Here is a 21,651-nt window from a genome sequence, read left to right as displayed (position 1 = left end):
CTATTGAATTTGTCATTCCTTTTATTGCCATCATAGGGATTTTGATCATTGTCCCCGTGGAGTCTTTTCTATTAGGGCACTCCCTTGCATAGTGACCTGCTTTATTGCAGATGTAACATCGTCCTTTTCTTCCATCCTTAGGTCTAGCCTTTCCCTTTGATTTAGTCCCGGAATTATTTATTTTCTTAGCATGAGAAGAAAAGGCAGCAGGAGGAGCTTTAGGCATGGGCATTTCTTGCTCTTCTACCCTTGTTTCTTTTTGAATACATCTAGCCATTAATTCCTTGAAACCAGGAATTACATTATTGTTCAGAAGAGTAGTCCTGAACACGTACCATTCGGATGGTAATCCTCCAAGAGTCAAGAGTGCCATTTCCCTATCAGTAATAGTCTCCCCAATAGATAAGAGATCGTCCTTGATCTCAGTGATTCTTAAGAAGTATGCTTGCATACTCTCATCTTTACCCTTCTTAATTTCCTTAAGCTTATTTCTAAGAAACAAAACTTGATTTGCATCATTTACTTTAAATAAACTCACCAGTGTATCGTAGATTTCCTTGGAGGTGTCCAGTTCAGAGATGTAGGCCACCAAGTGCTTGTCGATAGAGTCCCGGATGATCTTCTTTGTTTTTCCATTTGTTCCAGGCAACAGCAGATGCATTTGATGAAGGCTCAACAATATTGCCTTTCACATGATCCAACACTCCTTGATCCTCAAGGATTAGATCGATAGACATCTTCCATCCGTGATAGTCAGCTTTCTCACAGAGCTTGTCTTCGGCAGGAAAGACTGTTGAGGACCCAATCGTTCTTTTAGGATAGCCCTGCCAATCTTCTTTTTGGTGATTGCTCTTGCTCTTGCTCGGGCTTTGTCTTCACCTCAGCTCTGATACCATGTTAAGTTATGGTATGTTCTCTACTTATAACAGTTTTCTTTTTTTCTTTATTATATTCCACAGATTAGCAATCACATGTACATAAAGTTAAGTGCAGATAGAACATTAAACGATCGACAGAAAACAAGCCAAGACAAGAGACACAAGATGTGGTGGCTAGCCAGGGACAAGCCCCACAATGTGTGGGGAAACCCTTTGATCAAATCTTCTTTTATCTTCAATAATTCAGCAAAGAGAAATAGTACAATAAATCTGATTCATATCAGCAGTAAGAAACCTTATATCAGTAACATCAACATTAGCGGCTTCATCATCAAACTAGGGCAGACAATATCTCACAAATCGACCGTCGGATCGGCTTGATTCCACCACCAAAGGTTGCGGCTTTCAGAGGAGGTTCAGATGAACCTACAACGCAGTTCAGATGAGGAGATATTCTAGTCCACACAGGTCAATCTTTACTTCTGCAGTTGCAGCGTCGGTTTCGGTAGCTTCCGGCTTCAAACTAGGGTAGTCGATATCTTGCAAACTGTTCGTCGGATTGACTTGATTCCACCACCAAAAGTTGCGGGTTTCAGAGGAGGTTCAGATGAAACTATAGCGCAATTAGATGAGGAGATCTTCTAGTCCACGCAGGTCAATCTTTACTTCTGCAGTTGCAGCGTCAGTTTCGACAACTTCTAGCTTCAAACTGTGTGAGGGAGAGACCCTTTTCTGCGCAGTAGAAAACACTCTTTTCTGCGCAGTAGAGAGAGAGAGATGTGATGAGATGAGTGAGACCAAATGAGGAAAAGTCCTCCTGTATTTATAAACAATGTTGGTGTTTGAATAGATGTGACTGTTGGGCTTCTGAGCCTACATGAGTTGTAGGTCGGCTTGATAATAATTCCATAATCAAAATAAATTCATATCTCCATGAATACCTATCGGAATCGGATGATCTTTATATCAATCCTACACCTCTCGACGAGAGGAATCTAATAAAAATATTATCAGCCATGAATAAGATGACCCACATGAAGTTTTGCCCTAGTTGCCAATTTTAACACTAACCCGTGCAAGTAGTTGAAGTATAAAGTAAGTGTCTCTTGTTGTTTGTGAACCTAACTAAATTTAGATTATTGCCTAAAGTCTAATGCTTCCATTCTTATATAGTTAACTTCATGCTTCTATATATATTTGGTTGTACTTGCTATCTAGGTTGCACAGGTACATAAACTTCAAGACTGTGAAGATGTTCGTAAGTAAAGTTGATTTGATTGATAAAGCATGATAAAGGAAGTTCGATAAATGATGATGATCAAGAAGGATGGAAGCCATGAAAGATTCTCCTATGTCATAGAAAAGAAGTTGATCTACCTAAGTTAAGAGGGAGCCTAGAAAATAGTATAACTCCTGAGTTGAGGAGGAGGGCATTTTATCATCATGATGGATACCTTGAAGAAGAAATTGGAGAATGCACATTGAGGTGCTGCTGAAAGAAGGAAAGTTGGTTTTGGTTGATACATGTGAAGTAGGAAAGGAAGCTAAATGATTGGGGAAACCTTTGTCAAAGATTTGTTTGGGAAACCCCGAAGTCCTACTATGATGAATTGTGAGGCAGCATCAAGAAGTCAGAATACCCCGAAGATTTGTGTTTACTCATGAGTACTTGAAAGGTTTTTACTGATTGGGGTTGCGACTGTTCAGGTAAATCTCTCAAAGTTTTTGAAAAGCATGCTTGAGGTTAGAGATATTTGATATATTGTCACATTGAGTGCGTATAATGCCTGGGAGGACATCTAGCCGACATATGTATTTGTAGGAATTTACAGGGTAAGTTCCTCAGAAAGAACACCAAAAGGACACCGCTCACAACCAGATCACAGATCCATACACCAGTATTTTTGATGTGGTTAAAACCCTCAAAGAGGGAAACAGTCCACGGCCTGCGCCAACGTGGCTACTACAGGCAATTTATTAATCAAAGAATGAAAATTTACATAAGCTTCTCTCATGCACGGATTACCCGAACAATGACCCTCCATGCGCTTTAAATAGAACTCATGGACCAATCGGGTGTCAAGCCACGGATCAAGTGTCGGTAATACCGAGGAGAGAGTGAACCGTCGGATCACTACATATCGTGACCGTCAGATTGTAAGTTACAAAATGTACAACGGTAAAGAAACACACTTTACCTAACTCTATACTAGACCAAGTTGAACTTAACTATTTCCTATGTGTCGAAATATCCTAACATCCCCCCTTAAGAACAACTTGGGATAGGATTGAAGGATTTACAAATATGACACAATAGGAGAAGGAAGGAGGCACTAGAGCCTATCCCCCCTTAGTGACAACTTCCTGAACTCCAAGCATATATCGAAGTTTAGTGAACTTCGCCTCTGTGAGAGCCTTTGTGAAGATGTCTGCAACCTGATCATCTGTTGAACAATATTGCACTTCAAGAACATGGTCATGAATGAGCTTTCTGATGAAGTGCATGTGTAGTTCAATGTGTTTACTGCGTTGATGCTGGACTGGATCTTTGCATAGCTGAATGGCACTTTGATTATCACACCAAAGTGTGGTTGGATGCTGCTGCTCAAAGCCAAACTCTGATAGGATCTGACGAAGCCACAAGGCTTCCTTACTAGCTTCCACGGCACCACGATACTCTGCTTCTGCTGACGAAAGAGAAATGGCAGCCTGTTTCTTACAAGCCCATGTAATAGGTCCTGAACCAAGAGTGAAGACATAACCGGCAGTAGACTTCCGATCATCAGGGTCACCAGCCCAATCAGAATCAGTGAAACCAACTAATAGAGGAGCTGCTTTGGCACTGTAATGAATCCCAAACTGTACTGTACCTCGAACATAACGAAGTATTCTTTTGGCTGCTTTCCAATGACTTTCACGGGGGTTTTGCATAAAACGAGCGACAAGGCCAACAGCAAAGGAAAGATCAGGACGAGTATGGGTTAAATACAAGAGTTTTCCTACAAGTTGACGGTATAAGGTAGCATCAACTTCAGGAGAAGTACAAGAGACTGAAAGTTTGACTCCAGACTGAAAGGGAGAAGGGGCTGGCTTACAGTCTTCCATGTGAAAATGACGAAGAATATCACAAGCATACTTGGACTGGGAAAGGGAAATACCCTCCTTGGATTGCAAGACTTGAAGACCGAGAAAATAGTGTAAGTGTCCTAAGTCTGTCATTTCAAATTTCTTTTTAAGGCTGGACTTCACATGGTTTATAAGGTTGGGATCACTACCAGTAAGAATAAGATCATCAACATAAAGAACAAGGATGATAAGAGAGTTGCCCACTTTCTTGGTGTAGACAGTATTGTCAGAATAACACCTAGAAAAGCCAGATTCTAAAAGAAAGCTATCCATTTTGGCATACCAAGCCCGAGGAGCTTGCTTGAGACCATAAAGAGATTTCTTAAGTCGACATACAAGGCTGGAGTCTGTTTGGATGAAGCCAATGGGTTGTTCCATATAGATTTCTTCATGCAAGTCCCCATGCAAGAAGGCAGATTTAACATCCATCTGATGGACTTCCCATTTTAAAGAGGCAGCAAGGGAAAGAACAAGGCGGATAGAGTTCATTTTGGCAACAGGGGAGAAGGTTTCAGTGTAGTCAATGCCTTCAACCTGTGAAAAACCCTTAGCAACAAGACGAGCTTTATGTTTATCAACTTTCCCATCTGGTCCATACTTGGTTCTGTAAACCCATTTACATCTAACAAGTTTGCGTCCCTTTGGTAGAGGAACAAGATCCCATGTATCATTTGTCAACAATGAATGATATTCTTCATTCATAGCTGCTTCCCAATGTGGATGGCCTGAAGCTTCTGCAAAAGTGTCAGGATCATGATTTACTGGAGCTTGAGCCAGTAAAGAAGAGGCTCTTTCAAACTGAGAACGTGTACGTCGCTGATCTGTAGGATCACCGGCAAGATCACCTGCTGCATCCCGAGTAGCACGGACCCATCTTGGAAGTTGAGGATCCTGAGAAGGTGGGGGAGGATTATCATCCTCACTTTCATCATCTGAAGAAGAAATGTTTTCAAAAGTAGAAGAGATAGGAAGAGGTGGCACATCCGCCGGACTAGGCTCGCAGGCCGATTTATTTTCATCAAATTTTACATCTCTTCTAATGATAACATTTTTGGACTTAAATGGAATAAGTCTATAACCTTTTACATCTTCAGAATATCCAACAAAAGTACATTTCTCACTCTTAGGTTCTAAAGCTTTATGCTTTTCATCTGGAATATGGGCCCATGCTTCACTTCCAAAAACACGAAAGTGACTTACATCTGGTTTAATGGAACTCCAAGCTTCTTCTGGAGTGATATTCTTTAGAACCTTAGTAGGAGTGCGATTGATTATATAATTTGCACAATTAATTGCTTCGGCCCAAAAACTAAGACTGAGTCCTTTAGATTGCAGCATACAATTAGCCATTTCCTTTAAGGTGCGATTTTTCCTTTCAGCTACACCATTTTGTTGTGGAGTGTATGGAACAGTATGTTGCATTTGAATTCCATTTTCGGTGCAAAAGTTGATGAATGTGTTTTTAACATATTCTCCACCATTATCAGTTCTTAGCTTAAGAATTTGATGTCCAGATTGTTTTTCAACAAACGCTTTGAAGGCCAAAAATGTGTTAAATACTTCGCTCTTGAGTTTTAAGAAGTATACCCAAGTGCGTCTGGAGAAATCATCAATGAAAGTTAAGAAATACTTGCAGCCAGAGAATGAAGCAACAGGAAGTGGACCACATAAATCACTGTGCACAAGCTGTAAAGGGGCTGAGGCGTGCCAAGAGGCACGTTTGTCAAAACTGTCCCGATGATGTTTTCCGAGTACACATCCGGAACAAACACCATCTCTGCAAGATACCATAGGAAGACCTGTCACCATATTTTCTTTACATAGATGCTGAAGGGAGCGATAGTTTAAGTGACCAAATCGCTCATGCCAAAGTTTGCTCACTTCATCATTATGAGCAACAAATACTGAGGGAAGATTTGATGACCCAAAGTTGTGAAACTTATACAACCTTGTGGAATCATCAGCAATACCAGTAGCTAGAATCTGTTTAGGATCTCTTAGATCCTTGATTACAACATCATGAGGTGAAAATTCAACAATTTTACCTTCACCTGAATGAGTTATCTGATATACAGATAGAAGGTTGCAGGATAAGGTTGGAACACATAATACATCATTAAACTGACCATTGTCTAGATGAACAGTTCCAGTCCCTACAACATTAAGAGATCTATCATCACCAACATATATATTTTTGGTGTTACAATCATTTAAAGAAGAAAACATGGCTTGGTTTTTGGCCATGTGATAAGAGGCTCCAGAATCAATGAGCCACTCATGAGAAGGAGAAGAAGAAGATACATTTAATGCATAACCAGACTGAGATGATTGACAACGACATGCAGAAAGTGCCATTCCGGAAGTTGAAGTTGAAGTATGCTCCACATGGATGTTATGTTTCTTCATTGCGGCTTCCAAGGCTTCCATCTTCTTAAAGCATTTAGATTCTAAGTGGCCATCTCGATTACAAAAGTTACAATGTCTATCAGTCTTCTTCCATTTGTTTTTATTGGTCTTATCATTTTGCTGAAATGATCTTTCATTTTGAGGCTGAGTTTGCTTAGGACCCTTGTTTGGTTTAGGACCATTCTTTTTAGGATATGACTTCTTAGGATTCTTTGAATTTGGTTGCTGCTGGGCGGCTAACGCTTTCTTGGAAGAGTTTCCAAGATTAAGAAGACCAAGGTGTAAGAGTTTTTCTTGTTCTCTTATTAAGGAATCACAAAAGGAGTCAAAGGAAGGGGCCTTGTAGTCTTTTCCTTGACAAATGAAAGCTTCCCTTGTAGAATGGAAAGTGGAAACAAATACAGAGTAGGCTGGTCCCAACTTAGTAAGGATGGAATAAATAAGGTTACTATCTTCTTTCTTAACCTTAACACCTTCCAAGAGATATCTAAGGGTCTTGAATTTGGACAAGAAATCTTCAATGCAAGAAAAATTATTAGGATCCAAAGTAAGCAACTCATTTTCAAGTTGATGGGCTCTAATTTCATTTTTAATCCCAAAAACTTTAGTGATTTTTTCCAATGCTTCATGAGGAGTCTCAAGTTCTGCAATATGGAATCTAAGATCAGGAGAAATAGACATCCCTATCAAACCACGTGCTTGATTTTGTCTATTTTCCCATTTTGCAACCTTGTCTTCATCTTTTGATTTCTTCTCTTGGTCTGTGGCTATTCTGTAGAGACCTTTACTTCTAAGTAAATCTTCCATGTAGGCTATCCATTGGAAGTAGTTAGTGCTGTCAAGAATGACTTGGCATGGACTTTCCAATTTTAAAAAAAAAAACGGAAGCTGAAGATGCTGAAAGTAAGTGTTCCAATGGATAGATCTCGAAAAATTAGGCTGTTTTAAAAAAAACGGCTCTGAAAAAGGCTTCCGGATGAAAAAGTTATGGCTTTTGAAAAAAAATTTGTTGAAGTTGCCGGCAAAGTGCGCGAATGTGCGGGAATGAAAAAATCCGCCCCCACAAAATGGAGACTTGAACCCAAGACCTCTACTCTCTTAAAATAGCTTTGAACCAATTGATCTATACAAAAAATTTGAGAGAGAGAGAGAAAGAGAGAGAGATAGAGAGAGAGAGAGGGGGGGGGCCTTGGTTTGCGTGCTTGCCTTGAGAAAGCTCTTTTTCCCTACAAAACACAAAACACAAAACCCAACACGAATATGCAAAGAAAAAACGAACCTTGCGGCTCGAAGTTAGCTTTAGCCAAAAAACTAGATATTTTAAAAAATGAACCTTGCGGCTCAAAGTTAGCTTTAGCCGAAAAACTAAATATTTTTTTCAATGTTTCTGATTTTCCGAGATCACACTAAGGTGCAGGGAAAAGAGCATACGCATGAGAAAAATCCTTCCTTTCTGTTTCTGATTTGCCCAGATCGCACAGAGTCGCAGGGCAAAGAGCATACGCAGAAATGAAAGGTATAGATCCGGTTAAAAAAAGGGCTAAATAAACCGAAACCGAAATAAGCAGAGAGAAAATAACAGTAAACTGCAAAAACACTGTATACCTCCCGATCTGAAAAATGACGCAGCTAGGGCTACCGGAAACCTTTTTGCGTGAAACGAAAGGGGTTCCTCACTGGAACAGATGCTCCGAACGCAACAGAGCAGTCCTCTCGGCCCGAAAGCAGTCAGAAACAGCAGATCTAGGAAACGACAGCCGCATGCAGTTCTACCGGCTTCAGATTTGGATCACCAACGGACGTGGCCCTCAAATAGCTCTGATACCATGTAGGAATTTACAGGGTAAGTTCCTCAGAAAGAACACCAAAAGGACACCGCTCACAACCAGATCACAGATCAATACACCAATATTTTTGACGTGGTTAAAACCCTCAAAGAGGGAAACAATCCACGGCCTGCGCCAACGTGGCTACTACAGGCAATTTATTAATCAAAGAATGAAAATTTACATAAGCTTCTCTCATGCACGGATTACCCGAACAATGACCCTCCATGCGCTTTAAATAAAACTCACGGACCAATCGGGTGTCAAGCCACGGATCAAGTGTCGGTAATACCGAGGAGAGAGTGAACCGTTGGATCACTACATATCGTGACCGTCGGATTGTAAGTTACAAAATGTACAACGGTAAAGAAACACACTTTACCTAACTCTATACCTAACTCTATACTAGACCAAGTTGAACTTAACTATTTCCTATGTGTCGGAATATCCTAACAGTATTGATGTCTAGATTAAAAGAATGTTGAATGAATTAATTCACATGGAGCAAACAGCTCAATGATAATACAAAGATATTTACAAGAATAGAAACATCAGGTTTCTATGTAGAATATCGAACAAACAGTTTCATCTAAGAAACTGCTAAAAGAATAAGAATAGAAACATCTAAAAGACTGAGCATTACTAAATAGAGATATATTCTAATACCCTCCCTTAATGCTCAATCTATTTACAACACCAATAGACCCGCGAAATTTTACAAATTTATCAGGACCAAGAGGCTTGGTAAAAATATCGGCGGGCTGCTCTGTGGTGGGAACATAGTGCAACTGAACTGAGCCGTCTTCAACCAGCTGTCGAATGTAGTGGCAGTGAGTTTCCACATGCTTTGTTCGTTCATGAAAGACAGGATTCTTGGCAAGTTTGAGCACTCCCTGATTATCACAAAACAAAGAAGTAGGCCCTGTCTGAAAAACATGCATATCTGCAAGCATACGACGAAGCCAAACTGCCTCACAGGCGGCCTTAACTGCTCCCCGATACTCTGCTTCTGTTGAGGAGAGAGCCACTACCTGTTGCTTCTTACTAGTCCAAGTAACAGCTCCAGATCCTAGACTAAACACATACCCAGCTGTAGATTTACGGTCATCAACCGAACCGGCCCAGTCAGAGTCAGTGTAGCCACTGAGAATAGGAGTGGAGCTGTGAGTATATAAGAGGCCATAATCAGAAGTACCACGCACATATCGTAGCACTCGCTTTGCTGCTATCCAATGATCAGCTTTAGGAGCTGACATAAAGCGAGAAATGTAGCTTACTGCAAAACTGATGTCAGGTCTGGTAGCAGTAAGATAGATGAGACTGCCCACTAATTGCCTGAATAAAGTTTCATCCACAAGAGGAGAGGATGACTGTGCTGAAAGTTTGAGCCCTGGTTCCATAGGAGTCGTGGCCGGTTTGCAATCCTGCATTCTGAACCTTTCCACAAGATTTTTGGCATACTTGGACTGAGAAAGAAAGATCTGATTTTCAGTCTGCCACACTTCAACCCCCAGACAGTAATGAAGAAGTCCCAAGTCTGTCATCTCAAAAGTTCTGCATAGATCTTGTTTGATCCCATGGATCAAATGTGCAGAGCTGCCAGTAATGATAAGATCATCCACATAGACAACTACAAACAAGATATCATCATCAGTATGCTTGATATACAGGTTTGCATCAGATGGACTCCGCTGAAAACCCTGATCTGTCAGATACTGATCAATTTTTATGTACCAAGCCCGAGGAGCTTGTTTCAATCCATAGATTGCTTTAACTAACCGACACACTTTCTGTTCTTGACCAGCAACCTTGAATCCTGGAGGCTGCGTCATGTAGACTTCTTCTTGGAGATCACCATTTAGGAAAGCACTTTTTACATCCATCTGATGAACTTTCCAATTGAACTGAGCTGCTAGGGCAAGCACAAGCCTGATAGTACTCATCTTGGCTGTAGGAGAAAAAGTCTCCTCATAGTCGATGCCTTCCTGCTGTGAAAATCCTCGAGCCACAAGCCTAGCTTTATACTAGTCTAAGGTTCCATCAGCTAAACTGTTCAACCTACAAATCGACTGCTGTCCCCAGATTCAAAATGCCGGATTTAATTTCAAGAGAATTTCACGATCCCGAGTATCGCCACAAAGTTAATTCCTCATAATAAAGATAATGTAGAAGCAGAATCCCTTTCTGTATCGAGATTGACGACTGTAAGCTTTTATCACAATGAGCAAAGCCGAAGCTAAGACTCAGTGAAGGCTACCTGGCTTACAGAGGGCTCGACCTTAGAAAGAAATGAAGAGGATAGCTGATCAAGAAATCTACAAACCCTGAGAGCAGTTTCGAAATGAACTCCTGAATTTTTCAAACTATGAAAAATTATTTCGAAAAATCCCTGTGCTCTGATACCATAAAAGAATGTTGAATGAATTAATTCACATGGAGCAAACAGCTCAATGATAATACAAAGATATTTACAAGAATAGAAACATCAGGTTTCTATGTAGAATATCGAACAAACAGTTTCATCTAAGAAACTGCTAAAAGAATAAGAATAGAAACATCTAAAAGACTGAGCATTACTAAATAGAGATATATTCTAATATAGATCCCGAAGAGGGAGGGTGGCATTGGTCATGGAGCTCTGACCTTGGATACACAACTAGATCCATGGGTTGACAATTAGCAAAAAAGCTTGATGGTACTTAGACTCGATGAAACTTTAGTCCATCTTAGTCCCACCTAGATAGATTGCCTCGGTCAAGAATCTAGTTTGTGGCACCGTGAGTGCCTAAAACTCTTCATGGTTCATTTGTTTTGAGATCTTCCATGTACTTGTATAGGTGTGTATGAATACCTCCCTAGTTAAGAGGGAGTATTGAAGAATGTAACTATGTTCGGTCTTCATAATTGTACATGAGTCAAAATGAAATATATTTATCAAAAGAAAGCAAAAGAAATTTTATTATTAATTAAATTGACTTGTTAAAGAATGGGTTTCATGCTTGGGTCAATAGTCAATAGGTCATAGAACCCATTGTGTGCTCTAGGATTTTTATTGAGTCAAAGTCAAAATTATTTTTGTAAGAAACCCTTCTTGGGCTCCTTCAAGTCAAGAAAGAAAATTATTGTCCTACTTCCCATCAAGTCAACCTCCTCAACTAATCAACCTACAAACAATGACAAGTCGGCCTATATAAAGTCGATCCCTTTCAAATGATCATGTCGGCTCATTTAAAGAGGCTCCAACAATTGTATATACCAAGTAAAGCTCGTCCAGTCTCAGTGAGGTGAAGGAAGTTTGGTTATGAGATTCCACAGACAAGGAAGTCACAGTTTGAAGTAAAGTAGCCGAAATTTGTAGTGAAGGAAACTGAAAGTCCCACATTGATTAAAGGTAGCTGAAGTCTAAATTAAAGGAAACTGAAGTCTGAAGTAAGAGGAGGCCGAAGTTTTGCAATTACATATGAATGTAAGAAGGCCGAAATCTAGAATTCCACATCATGAAGACTTTGACCTTAAAAATTCAGTAATGTTCACTGAAGATTAAAGAGGTTGACTTGAGCGAGGAAAGTGTTGATTTGGGGTAGCATCGAATGTGCTCTAGCCATGAAAATTGGTGGAGAGGCTAAAACACATGAGATCTCCAAGACCCCGAAATGGTTTGGGCAGAATCTAACCAGTTTGGAAGATATTAAAATAATTAATATTTTTAATGAAGTCCCTAAGTCTAAACTTAGGGAAAATAAAATATTAATGTGAATTAATATAAAACTGAGTTAGAATGGTCCAAAAGACATGGATCAAGCCAGATCTAATCTTAGGCGTTGATTAGGGACTTAATGTCGGCTGTTGAATTGTCAACGAGAAAAGTATAAGAAGAGGCTTGAGGGTCAGTTGGAGAACATACTGAGGGAGATCAGTCAGTTCAATTTCTGGAGCGGGGTTAGCTGAGAAATTCGAACTAATGGTCTGGAGAGCAGCAGGAGGCAGCAAGTACGGAGCAGAGAGTCAAGATCAACAACAGAAGACCAGCGCAGAGGGAGGAGAGGCAGACGCAGGGCCTTTCAGGCAGACGCTGAGGCAGCAGTAGACTGCGTAGTCACTAGAGGGCCTGCGTGGGTGACGTAGAAAGGCCCAGGGCTGAAGCAGAAAAGCAAGGGCTGACGCTAGGACTAGGAGAAATGTTGGATATATTCTCTCTATTGGGTAGGCCAATTTGGCACCCGGTTGTACTAAAGAATCGCTGAACAATAAAATCCTCCCTTGCTGCACTGGTTTTCCCACATTGTGTTTTTCTAGGGATTGTTGTCCAAAATATCTGTGTCGATGTGTTGATTCTTGTGCATGTGTTTGTTTCTGTATTATGGTGTTATATCCGCAGCAGAATTTATTTTAATGTTTATTGAAGGAATTTCATAAATAACTCATTGAAAATAAGTAGGCAAAGTAAATCAGATGTTGCAGTGACAGAATTTTCATAGAAAGGAGGTCAGTGTCTTGGTCTTGGTTGTCTCACTGTCATATGAATCTACTGAAGGAAGAGTTCTGTACTGGCTTTTCCCCTAGATAGGGGTTTTGCCCTGGCTGAGCGCCTACATCATGTGTTCTCTGGTATTTTTGTGTTTTTGGCAATTGTCTTGATGATAATAGCATAACTTTAATAAATCATAAGAACTTGTCAAATAATGAAGAAATCAAATTAAACAAAGATGCCATAGATTTCTCAACACTTGGCACATCACTTTATCTAGTGGCTGCAAAGAGCTGCTGGCTTCCAGCTGAAGACGAATCTAGGATAAAATTTCTCCTATAGGGGTCACCCACTGATGGAGGGTAGCAGGGCCTCTTTTAGGGAACAAACAAAATACTTGGCAGTACTTGGCAGATCTTAGATGATTGCTCTTGGCCCTTCCAAACCAAGTAGCTCAGCCTCCTCAAAAACATTGTAGCAATAGCAACAATTTGTCCTTTACAAGGACAACTCCAGTTCTGAAAATGACTCAACTTTCACAAGAGTATTTCGGCTTCCTAAACTAATGAGGAACTCAACCTCTTCTTTACTTTAAACTTACAATGCCCTTGACTTGGCCATATGTATTTACACTTTAAGAGGTATAGATTGCACTTGAATTTGAGGTACTTAATCAACCCTCCAAGATTCACTTCTTCAAAAAAATGTACGTATCAGTCTAGGAATTAGGAACTAAAGATTAGCTCCCTCTGGTTTCTTGAATCAAACAATATTCTATTCTAGCAAGTAATTGTCTCTTATTTATATCAGTCAAATTGCATCATTAACTTACAAGAAATGCTCCTTTTAGTGACCTGTATACACAACAGTCTTGTCCACAGTTTGAGGTTTACAAGGGAAATTACAAATCTAGGAAGCATTTATTCAAACCTCCTCTTGCAAACAAACTTCAGCAGATAAAAGGGCAATATTTTTGGATTCTTCACTTTACTAGCCTCTTCACAGGCTTGGCTTCTTTTATTTACTCACTGACACCTCTCAGCCTTCATATTCTCTGTCTGAGGACTTTCGGCCCTCCTGAGACAGGCCCGAGGCCTTTCAGCCTTCCTCATATGGGTTGTGTCCTATGTTCATCTGCTTGAGGTTTCCTTCTGCACTTCTATATTCAAAGAACCCAAGGTCTGAGGCCTCATTCTAGGGTTTTGACCCCCGTTTCTTCTAGGTCAGAACAGGCTTGACCATAGATACAAGCTTTCTCTAGAAATGGATTTCTTCATCAGACCTTATTATGACACGAACATATACTCCTTCATAGGTGTCCTAAATGGCTGCTCTTTATCCATATCTCTGATACCATGTTGAAGTTTCAAGACTTTCTAATCTGATAATTACTTCCAATGATATCTTAAATATTTCTTCTTGTCACATTCATCATTAAGAAATTATACATAGAAAATCTCAACAGAAAAACAATAATGACAATAGGATCATGAAGAGATAACCAAATACAAGAGACACAAATTTTTACCCATAAAAAACCCTGACTAGGGAAAAAACCCAACAACCTTTTCTTAGAGAAATTGCTCAATTCAACAAGAGATACAATCTGATTTTTCTAGTAAAATAAAGTCAAACTGACCACAATTATCCAATGAGTCAAACCTGGTCAAACAGACCACATTTTCAGCCTCCTGCCCTTCTTCTGAAATTCAGTCAACATGGCTGAATTTCAGCCTGCTGCAACTGCCTCAGAAAGCCTAGTCAACTGTGGTCAAACTGCCTCAGACTTGTGGTCAAACACCCTCCAAATTTCGGTGAAACTGTGCCTCAGACTTGGTCAAACTTCGATCTGCATCTCTCATCTCTCCTTTGCACGTGTGAATAGAAATCAGAAGATCTTTTTGGTGATCTGAATTGGTCTTCAAGTGAGGAAGTTGATTGGCAATATATAGTGGTTTGATGAGCCTGAATTGCTGTGTCTCTTGGCTCGGCCGACTTAAGTTTGGAGGCAACTTCAAAATTTAAAATTCAAAATTTAGGAGACAACTTGAACCAAATTTTCATTTTCATTTTCTTTTATTTTGTTGACTAATATAAATTATGAATACTGACCGCAGCTACCAAAATTCAACATCTCTCTCACTGGTTTTCCCTTCAGGGTTATTCTAAGGGTTTTTCCCAAAATCCAATGTGTCAAATGTGTCTTGTCTGCTGTTCATTTGCAGCTGTTAAAAGTCTGAGTTAGTCATGTGTATTTCAACTCATAAAAAAAGGCTTGGATGTGTTTAAGTTTGATGCATTAACTGTGAAAATTTAAGTGGAGACAGAGATCAGACTATCGGCTAAGTGTTTGACAAAAGTCCTACAAGAGAAAACTAGATTGTAGGTGAAATTTCAACATTATTTCCATCTGTATGCTTTAGCCATATTTCCCTTTCCTCTTGAACAGGACAGCCTCCCTTTGAGCCTTTTTTCAACCCCATATGCCCATACAAACTGTATGCATTTTAATCCCCTTCAATCAGCATTAAAACCTTTAAAAGCACTCTTAATCTTGGTATCGAAAGATCTGGAAATTAATGTTGTTTATTGTACTCTAGATCTACACAGAATTTTGCACATAACACTAAATTAAATTTTTTCCCTATAAAGTCTGCATTTTCAGCCACAGAATATAACCTAAAAACAGATTTATAGAGGCTTTGAAAACTCTTTATTTGACCATTAAACAAATTTGAAAACTACAGCTTATGTTCCATTCAAATCTGCCTTTAAATCTGGTATAATGTTTGTTGCATCTAATACCAGATGTGAAATTCTGTCAAATAAATCAACATCTTTAACCTTAGTAGAATTCACAAATCAGATTTATAGTAGAAACATAAAGTCCTCATTTTATTGTACTTCCTTGGACCTAGTGAATATAGGGAAGCCCCTATTGTGTTGGAAGTAAGCTGACCAAAAGTGAGAGAAGAGGATGCTAAGGTGACAGTGGGAACTCCTCAGAGTTTCACTTGGTGAGGACTTTGCTCTTAGGGTGAGAGTTTCCGTGGTAACAATAACAACAAAAGAAGGAAAGCAAAAAAATAATTACAAAAGCCAAAATTCCTACAATTATATTGTGGATTGGGAAATACCTTTTCATGACATTCCCTTTGTGTCTTTCTATGAAGTTCACGAATTCTTTCTATCTCTACCTGCAAATGGGCAATGAAAAAGGATATTATAAAGGATTCAAAAAAGTAACATAAATGTATACAATTAACGGAGCTTTTCCTATTTTTATGAACATTTCTACTTTGCTAAAGAGTATATGCTCATTTGCAATCTTAATTGCAGAGAAAAATTCGTGATGACAAATTGGTTTTGTTTCTTGCAACACGGCATTGCAATCTGTTTTTGTCATCTTTATATTAAGTATGAAGAAAGCCATATGTCATAAGATAAACAAATTAACACACACAGACACGCAGATATATAACATAAATGTATACAATTAGCGGAGCTTTTCCTAATTTTATGAACATTTCTACTTTGCTAAAGAGTATATGCTCATTGCAATCTTAATTGCAGAGAAAAATTCGGGATGACAAATTGGTTTTGTTTCTTGCAACATGGCATTGCAATCTGTTTTTGTCATCTTTATATTAAGTACGAACAAAGCCATATGTCATAAGATAAACAAATTAACACACACAGATATATATATATATATATATATATATATATATATATATATATATATATATATATATATATATATATATATATATATATATATATCCTTTTGTTGTTAAATGAAAAATACTGTAATAAATGATATGTACATGTTGATCTAAATGTAACATTCTAAGGTTTAGTTGCAATGCAACATTAGAAGTTAGTTGTCCTACCTCCTATTGACCTACAATATTAGTGATCATGTGCATTAACATTTGGATTAACATCTTTCCATTAATCTTTACTTTGTCCATTGCTAACTCATCCTTCACAGTTGTTTAAGAGACTAGCCAATAGATGCAACGTCCTCTTTCTTGCACCTATTGATAGAAAACCAGAACTCTAATACCATTTTTAGAAAATACACATCTTTCCATTAAAATTTACTTTGTCCATTGCTAATTCATTCTTCAAAATTATGTAAGAGACTAGCCAATAAATGCAACATCCTATTTCATGTACCTTCTAAGAAAAACTATAACTCTAATACCATTTTTGAAAAATAAAGAACAAGCCTTGATTACTAATTGTCTAATCCCCTATGAGCATGCACCATAAATAAAATATAAACTTAAAGCAACTCAAGTAATACAATACAAGAGACATAATATGTGAAAATTTCTAAATAGAAATTCTATTACTGCAGCAACTGATTTACTTCACCTACTTATTATTCCCAATAAGTTATTTATGAAATCCCTTCAGTAAATATTAAAATAAATTCTACTATAAATATCACACCATTATACAGAAACAAATATATGCACAAGAATCAATCACATCAACACAATTATTTTTGGACAATTGTCCCCGGAAAAACCCAATGCGGGAAAACCGGTGTAGCAGGGGAGGGTTTTATTAATCTTCAACAACAATCGCTTTTACAGAAAAATTTACATAAACACTAGGAGAAAACACCCGAGACTTCTCTCTGAGACTTTCTGACACCCTAGAGAGCTTCCTTTCTCTACTGCGTCATTCTGCGTGGCTCTGCGCAGCTCTGGTCCCTCTCTGTGTCATCCTTGCGTCTCTCTGATTTGTGTCTCCCTCTGCGTTGTTTCTCAGAGTCCCTACTTCTCTTCTTTTGAGCTTCCTGACTGTTGCTAATTCCCCCCTCTTCCTCCACCCTGCAACTCTCCCTCTGAAAATCTATCTCTTTCTCTTTGAAAATCAATTTTCCTTGAGATATTGAGTATTTGCTGGTGTGTCTCCAACTGACCCTCAAGCCTCCTCTTATACTTTTCCTGTTGAGTCTTCAACGACCGAGATTAAGTCCCTAATCAATGGCTAAGATTAGATTTGGCTTGATCCTCGTCATTTAGAACCTTCTCACCCAGTTTTATATTAATACCCATTAATAAATATTAATTATTTTAATATCTCTCCAACCTGATAGAATTTCCCAAAACGAATTATGGGTTTTGAAGATCTTATGTGTCTTAGCCTCTCCATCAATTTTCATGGTTAGAGCACATCCAATGCTACCACAAATTAACATAATAATCAAGATTTATTGTGGTAGAACTCCTATAATGTGTAAGAAGAACATTGTAAATGACAAATTTATTGACCACCAAATGATATTACAATGAAAAGTTCAAGACCCTCAAACACGAAGATACACAAGATCCACCACTAAGAAGGATCTACATTGAGCCACCTTGATGGGAAATCCAAACCAATGGATATATAATGAGCTCAAAAATTATAAATACTTCTCAACTATGGAAAGACCATTTCACATAATGGATGCAATATGGTAAAAGATGTTGGAAACACTGAGAGGGGGGTGAATCAATATTTCACTTGCAATTAGTTAATTATTAAATTTTTATAGCATGAACAATAGAACAATAATCAACAACACATCACAAGAGCAACAACAAATTTTAGGTGGAAACCCTTCCGGGAGGAAAACCACCGAACACTTTTCTAATATTTTGTGAGTAGGATAATGCTTCAACTCCAACTGAAAGGGAAGCCCCAACTCCCCAGTACTCTAGAAACGCATTCAATTTTATCAAGTAGCTCCAACTCCCGAAAGGATGCTCCTACACTCTGGTTTTACCAACTCCAACTAGAAGGATGCTCCAACGCCATGGTTTTATCAGCTACAAATGATAGGATGCTCCAACACCTTGCAAACTCCACCTTGCCTTAGCACCACCTTGCCACCCTAAAGTATTTTCAAGCTACAACCTGAAGGAGACTTCACTCACTTGCCTTGCACCACCCAACCACCTTGGAAATAAAAGAGAGAAATCATTGTGGGCTCCCGTACCAGGTACAATGACCCACTTACAAGTACTCAATAAAACTCCTTTACAAATGATGTATGCTTCAAATGTACAATAGAAAACCAAACCTCTGTTGGAAATACTAAGAGGGGGGTGAATCAATATTTCTGTTTCTTTTCACATAATTAGTTAGATTAATTCATTTATTCAGATTATTGATCAAAGTTCAAACATAAAACATCAACATCACATCATATAGGTAGTACAAAGAAAATTTTGTCTCAATCAAAGCTTTGCATTATGTATGGTTTACATACTGTTGAATTTTCTAAGTCTATCCATTAGAAAATTAATCTGTATTTTGCCGGTTTATTTCCTCTACTTGTAAATTCTAAACAAGTTATTTAAAACATTTAAATACTGAAATAAACACAATACAGTCACAACATCTACAGATCATCAGTTGAAAGAAAACAAACACACAAGTGACACCGTTATTTTTGGACAAATGTCCCCAGGAAAACCCAATGCGGGAAAACAGGTGCATTTATTTTGATGGTTTATTATTATTTAGTATTTCCTTGAGTACAACTGGCTGCCTAACTGGCTCACCCGACAGAGAAAAAATACATGGCAGCAATACCTCTCTATTTGAAAGCAAGTAGTCAGAAAACCTGTCCCGCGAAACTCTCTCCAGCATCTCTGAATCTCTGTGCTGGCCATTCTGGCCTCTGCATCAGCCTCAAACCTCTCTGCATCAGCCCTCTGAGGCACTGTGCAGCCTCTGGGACCCTCTATGTCACTCCTGTAGCCTCTGCATTGATGATGCAGTCCCTCTGGCCTATGCACTGTCTTTGCTGGGCGCTGCGTGGCCTAAACTAGCTGCTGCCTCTCGCTCTCTACTTCTACGCTTGTCTCTTGGCACTGTCTCTGCCTCTCTGCCTAGTACTCACTGCCCCTCGCTGGTGATCACTGATTCGACTTTTCTTAGCAACCTCGCTCTAGCAAATCAAATAACTGATGTAATATTCCTAATTAGACATGGCTAATTGGAATATTTGATTTTGCTCAATTTTGCCTTCTATAGCTATTTACAAATAAAAAGGTGAGGAGAGGGGGACATACTCACTTCATGAATAAAGACACTCCCTAGTAGCACAACGTTGTAACTTAAAAGGTGAGCCAAGGGGGGCCAAAGAACCACGTAGAGGAGGGGCCCACGTAGACACTTGGAGTGACTGCGCAGATGGTGAGAAACACGTGGCAAGAGGAAAGCTACGTTGGAGGAGGTGAGCCTTGGGATTGAGAGAGGCCAACGCTATAAAGGAGAGAGGAGCCTCCTCATTTTGGCATTCGATTATGTGCATTTGAGCTAGTCACTTCGACTTAGAGCATGTTGGTTGTTTAGTTAGTCTATAGCACTGTTTAGTGCATTGAGTGTCTCTGTTCGGAGATCTCACCCTTAGCCCTGGGGGACTTCGAGTGCCTTCTCGGGCAAGGTATTCCCATCAGTATTTTGCAATAGTTTCATCATCATTTTGGCATGAGGATTGAGCATCTTGGATGACTGCACAGTCTTGAGAGGGATGACGTAGTTCTTTCTGGCAGGAGTTCTGGATTGACGTTTTGTAGGGGGATTTGTGCTAGGAGGTTGAGCAGGGGATCAACCCTTGCATATTTGAGAATTTTGACTGAGTTTCAAGCAGAGTTGTGGTGGGTTTATTTTAGTAGCAGCGCAGAGCCTTGAGGGATTGCATGGGTTCTCAAGGGGGCGATTTTTCGGGGTCGGCCATTTCAGAGAAGCTTTTTGGGTTTTTCTGGGTTCCTTGAGTAGAATCCGATTCCAGAGTTTCAGCATTTTCTGAGGAGGGGAACAACCCCAAATCCTCATTTGATTTCTAGCAGCAGCATGGCAGTTCTCTAGCAGCTTAGATGCAGTTCAGAGAGAGGCCATTCCTTTGCTATTCTGAGTGTATTTTTTCACTTGCCTTGTGCAAGTCGAGGTGCCATCTTTCTGATCACCTCCTGTACTCATTCTATTACTCAGTATAATAAAATGGCTTAGCATTTCTCTCTGCATTTCTTGAGTATCTGCTTATATTTCATGGTTATTATATGTTACACCACTGTTATTTTTATCATTTTGAGCTTCCCGGTTATTATATAATTTATACGTATTTGGTTGGAGTTTACCAGGGTTTGGGGGAATATCTCGGAAATGGGATATTACAGTGGTATCAGAGCATAGATCTGGCTCAACCTGTGGAGCTAGCAATCTATGACACCGAGGGAAAAGCCCTACATCTGTTACAGAGGTAGGAGATACAGACACACTGGGCGTAGGTTGGAGAACACCTACGGAGAGGGAGACTGTGTTCCAGTAGTGGACGCAGAACAGGAGGAGCCTGTGTTCGACGCAGGACAGGAGGAGCCTGTGGTGGACGCAGAGCAGGAGGATCCGATAGCAGATGATGATGGGAAGAGATTTGCAGACATGCTCCTCAAATCAGTGCAGGATCTGTCAAGGTAGATCAAGGTGATGGGGTAGAGATTCACGGCAGTGGAGGCTCGACAGCGTGAGAGCCCACGGGTTTTCCAGGTTGGAGAGGGATTGGGTGCATCTCACCATTTTCCAGAGCAGGGTTCCACTTAGCGTGATACTACTCAACAGGGGGCCTCACATGCCCCTATACGCTCTACCATGCCCACTTTCCTAGGGGCAGACACGGGGGTCGGAGCACAGCAGGAGGCAGAGCCCGGTCACATGGGCGATTATTTTGCAGAGTACCAGGCCTATGGGCAGGAGTTCAGGAACACTCTCTCATTCAGAGACTTTGTTCAGCTCCAGTGGGATAGTAGACCCTGCGACCATCACAAAGGAACAGGCATTATCACGATGGAGACACCCACCGCACAGCTAGTAGATTCTACTTGCCTATGTTTGATGGTTCATCAAAAAGTTCGGCAAGGTCTTGGGTGGAGAAGCTGGA

The 21,651-nt window shown here is 39.6% G+C and overlaps 1 protein-coding gene across 6 annotated transcripts in view; it reads right to left on the bottom strand.

Moving 5' to 3' along the window:
* LOC149257211 (uncharacterized) overlaps nucleotides 1-21,651 on the bottom strand; it is a 571,530-nt gene that overhangs the window by 42,925 nt on the left and 506,954 nt on the right. For all 6 annotated transcript variants that reach the window (XR_016256691.1, XM_089413730.1, XM_089413724.1 and 3 more), the window contains one exon: nucleotides 15,842-15,901. Coding sequence is in view for 5 of the 6 variants with exons in the window: in XM_089413730.1 (XP_089269856.1) it covers nucleotides 15,842-15,901 (60 nt within the window). In the remaining variant the exon portion in view is untranslated. The remainder of the gene's footprint in view (nucleotides 1-15,841; nucleotides 15,902-21,651) is intronic.

Source organism: Pinus tabuliformis, chromosome 6 (assembly GCF_031772625.1).
Source record: "Pinus tabuliformis cultivar Carrire ecotype Pingquan chromosome 6, CPIR1, whole genome shotgun sequence".
NCBI lineage: Eukaryota > Viridiplantae > Streptophyta > Pinopsida > Pinales > Pinaceae > Pinus > Pinus tabuliformis.
The sequence above is the reverse complement of the archived record's forward strand: the minus strand, read 5'-3'. Positions and strand labels throughout refer to the sequence as shown.